Below are 4,206 nucleotides of genomic sequence, written 5' to 3'. Positions count from 1 at the left end.
CAGGGACGCCAATCGCCATCTGCAGGTTTGTGGGCCATGTGATTAGCCGACGCATATGGGCTGGATGAAGGGCGTATATGCCGAGTTCCATCATATGCGAAAACACTTGTCGGGCAAGTAGTAGCTTCTCGGGTGAAAGACGCCGTGGCCGCGCGTAGACCGGTGGTCTTGTGATGTCTATGTGACGCTGAACATCATGTTTTACTTCGGCGAATGCCTGTTGCTGTCGCATCAGCTATGGGAACTCTTGTACTATGGCGGTGAAGCGCGATTCTCTGGACGGACGGAATAAGGTGGGGCTGATAGGAGGACCCAAACATGGCTTGCCTTGTAACACTGCACGACATACAGCCACCCTTGAAGACGCCCGGGGTAGCGGAGAAGATGCCATGCTACTGCTCCACGACGTCCAAAGCGCCTTTGTCCGGCTCCCTAAGACCGCAGTTCAGGTGGCACTTGACAGCCTTGGCATCAGTGGCTGCCTCCGCGCATTCGTCTCACCCTTGCTGGTAGGCCGCTTCTTCCGGGTACGAGTAGGCACAGTTTTCAGCCAACCACGAGGCATCATTTCGGGCGCCCCACAGGGCTCGGTGTTAAGCCCATTCCCCTCCAACTTGGTAATGGCGGGGCTCGCTGCGGCACTACCAGTACATGGCCGCTTTCCTGTCCGCTGTTCCCTCTTTGCTGATGATTTGGTTCTATGGGTACGTGGACCACGACGATCCCTGACGGCCATACGCAAATCGCTGCAAAACGCCCTGGAAGCTGTCGTGACCTTCTTCCATAGAATCGGCCTGTCGGTGTCACCCGGGAGGACGGAGGCACTCCTGATACATCCGCTGGTCTCGGCGCGCCGCCGCGCACGGAAGCTCTACATTGAAAGCACCACCATACAATGGAAACGGGAGGTTACCTACCTAGGCATCACCATTGACCACCGCCTCACCTGGATTACTCGAGCCAAGGTAATCTCCTCCAAGTTTAGCCGGGTCCAGGGAGCCGTGGCCATACTGCAACAGCGAGGACAGGGTTGGACAGTGCAGTGGGCCCTAGCAGCAACGTCCATCCTGCTGTATGTTATGCCTCTGGTCCTGCTGTCCCCGGCCAGGCGGCGCCAACTTCAGGGGCTGCACAGGCGAGCAGTGAGAAGCATCCTCGGACTCCCCAAGACCTGTACTACCACCCCTACACTGGCGGGCGAGTGGCCACTGTAACTTCTCATGATGCAATGAGCTCTAGGTCACACTGATTGGCTCCACCGGGCCCAGGACGGAGGCGCTGCTCACTCGACTGCGCAGCATGCCACATTCCCGCACGGGGGGCCTCTGCCAGCTATACCCAGAGGTGATCACGGATCGATCAGTTCCACTGCCAGCGCCGCCCCAACATCAAGCATCCCCGGAGGTGCACACATCCCTCGGTGGAACATCGAAGCGCCACACACCAACGGCGGCGTTTCAGCAGGCAGCTGCCTGCAAACTCGAGGAGCAACTCGAGGGCAGGCTGCTCGACTTCACCGACGGCTCTGTGCTCTCAGACGGCTCTGCGGCGGCTACCTGCACAATTCCAGCTCGTGGCAGCACCAGACAGTGCAGGCTACCCTTCAAGGCAAGCTCCACAGCAGCTGAACTGGCGGGCCTGCACCTGGCCGCAGACCTCCTGGCCGTGGACCCCCTGAGACTCCGGTGGCGCTCCTGTGTGACTCAAGGCCAGCCCTACAGATCCTCGCGGACCTCAATTCTCAGGGCCTGACAGCTGCCCTCCTCAGGTCCAAGTGTACAACACTTGGCACGGCAGGGGTATCTCACTAGACTGGCTTCGCTCCCACGTGGCGATTGCTGTGAACGAGAAGGCCGATGCCCTCGCAAGAGATGCCCACGACACTGCAGTCCCACTAACCCGATCGGGGGCTCTTTTTCATTACTCCAAGCCTAAGCTGAAACAGCTCCTTGCTGCCACTCGCCCCGACACCATAGTGGCTGCCGACCGACCACCCAAGCTCCTTCCCGAGCACGGTCTTTCACGTCACGACCGCTCCACGCTTTTCCTTCTCCGCACTGGCTCCGTATGGACAGCAGTCAAGCTACATGCCAAGGGCCGCATCTCCTCACCATCCTGCAGTCGCTGCGGCGACATGGAGACCTTGGACCAACTGCTATGCTCCTGCCCTGCCCTGGCCCAGGAGCGTGCCGTGGTCACCGCGACCTACAGGCGCTATGGGCTCCCGAGCTCCACCACCAGCCAACTGGTCCACCCTGTATGTCCCCACATCCCGGCCTTCCACAGCCTTTTCGAGTTCGTGAACTCCAACAGGCTGCTCTACCACTGATGACAACCGGCCTCCCGCTGGCCGATTCCTTGCCCCTGGACGCGTCCTGTCAGCGATGCTGCCTCCGACTGCCTATTTGTATGCACGCGCAATTAGTTGGTTGATACATAACCAAAAAGAGCATCGCATCATATTCAGCAACAGAATCATTTCTAGTGCATAACTATGTCATGAAGTAGTAATGTTTCGAAAAATACAGTATCAAGAAAATAGAAAGTGGTAATAGTATATCACTGCCCAAATATACACTGTTTTACACATGACACAGAAGTTTCACTGCGACAAAAGGTGGAAGGAAGATGATATCTCGCACTGTCGGCTTGTTCTTTACAAGCAGCGGCTGTAGGCTATACACCCGGAAGTGACAGTGAGAAGAGGTAGCACGTTTTCTTTTCAGCCAAGCCACCTTTTGCAAAAATATTCTAAGTGGATATTCGTGTAATTGAAATTGGCTGCGCATTCGCAGTCAAGCCACTAATATAATGAGCTGTAGAGTCGGATACAGCCCAAGAAGCATTTAGAAAATAACAGTCTACATGCAGTGAGCTTTGCTAAGCGTGGTATCCCGTGGCGCAAACAAGCGCTGTTTTCGAAGGTCTATTCAAAGTATACAGCTGCAGCGCCTTTACGATAAGCAGATGCACTCGTCAGGTGAATGGTTATAAAGCACACAACGCCGTAATCAATACTGGTGTCACGCGGGCCCTTTTGATCGCGATCGGGGCCGACCCGGATTGGGCTCGATCTGGATCAGGTGCTGGTACACGGTCAATTTAATAGCGATCGGGATCGAGACTGTCACGATATACTCATCGACATCTGACTCCCAGATTGCGATTTGACTTACATTTGCACCCAACTCGATGCGGATTAGTTTGTACCGTATAGTAGGGATGATTGTTGATTGCGATCAAGAAATTCAATCGGGATTGACTGATCGTGATGAAAAGTGCCCGTGCGACGCCGGTACAAGAGATAATCAAGTTTCCTAATGGTGAACGGACAGCGCATTAATGCAGGCGTGACAAAGACGAGCCATTTCGCCCGCAGCCTGCAAGATAACGGCTCACTTGCGCTCACCTTATCCATCATGACGTTATTGTTTTTGTGTTGGCCAGTGCTTGTTTTTCATTGTTTTCCTTGCGCCGGGTCGCAATTGTGTCGTCATTTCTGTGTGGGGACACCTCACCCCCTTCAAAAAAAAAAGTAAACAAGAACCTCGTATGGAAACGAACGCCAGTAAGGGTCATTCGTTCATTCGTTTGTTGTTGTTGTTTTTTTTCTAACATTCACGTTAAGCGGATCCTAACAATCACGACAAGCGCAAGCGAGAAGCTGTATTATCGGACGCAATTATTCGCAACGGAAAACAGTTTCTGTAGTTGTGCATATCAGACTGAATAACAGTTCCCGGCATGCGAAGTGATGGAGTCTCAGCAATATTCAGCATATTGAGAACAACCCAATTTTTATGCAACACGAAAATAGCCGAGAAAAAGAAGAACGTTTATGAGCTGCCAGAAGAATATTTAAAACGCAGCATTCGACAATGCTTGGACACGAGGGAAAAGAAAGGTGTCTTGCAAGAACACTGTTCTTTGTCAAAACAAAGTTCTTTCAGCCGATGTTGTGCAGCCACTGCTTCTTGCGCACGCCATCACGCTTACCTTGCGGTATCATAAAAAGTGCATTACCATTTGCCTGCTGGTCTTTGTAGTTACAGACGCAACAGCACGGCATAGCGCAAGCACACAGCGCAAAAAACAAAACGTGAAGAACGTTCGCTACGCGGATCTGCGGCGAAAAATGGCGCTAGCGAACAAGAAAAATACCAGCAAAACGCAAGATCCACGCTTCTCTATGAGCAACTGCAAAGG

General features: G+C 53.4%; 1 protein-coding gene across 1 annotated transcript; it reads left to right on the top strand.

Annotated features, from left to right (window-relative positions):
• Positions 1-254: 254 nt before the first annotated feature.
• Positions 255-2,329, top strand: LOC119392008 (uncharacterized). The gene is made up of 3 exons (XM_037659643.1): positions 255-1,142; positions 1,240-1,696; positions 1,746-2,329. The coding sequence occupies exons 1-3, from the start codon at positions 255-257 to the stop codon at positions 2,327-2,329; spliced, it is 1,929 nt and encodes a 642-aa protein (XP_037515571.1).
• Positions 2,330-4,206: the final 1,877 nt, after the last annotated feature.

The sequence above is a fragment of the Rhipicephalus sanguineus genome, chromosome 4 (assembly GCF_013339695.2).
Source record: "Rhipicephalus sanguineus isolate Rsan-2018 chromosome 4, BIME_Rsan_1.4, whole genome shotgun sequence".
NCBI lineage: Eukaryota > Metazoa > Arthropoda > Arachnida > Ixodida > Ixodidae > Rhipicephalus > Rhipicephalus sanguineus.
This window is presented reverse-complemented; position numbering and strand designations above follow the sequence as displayed.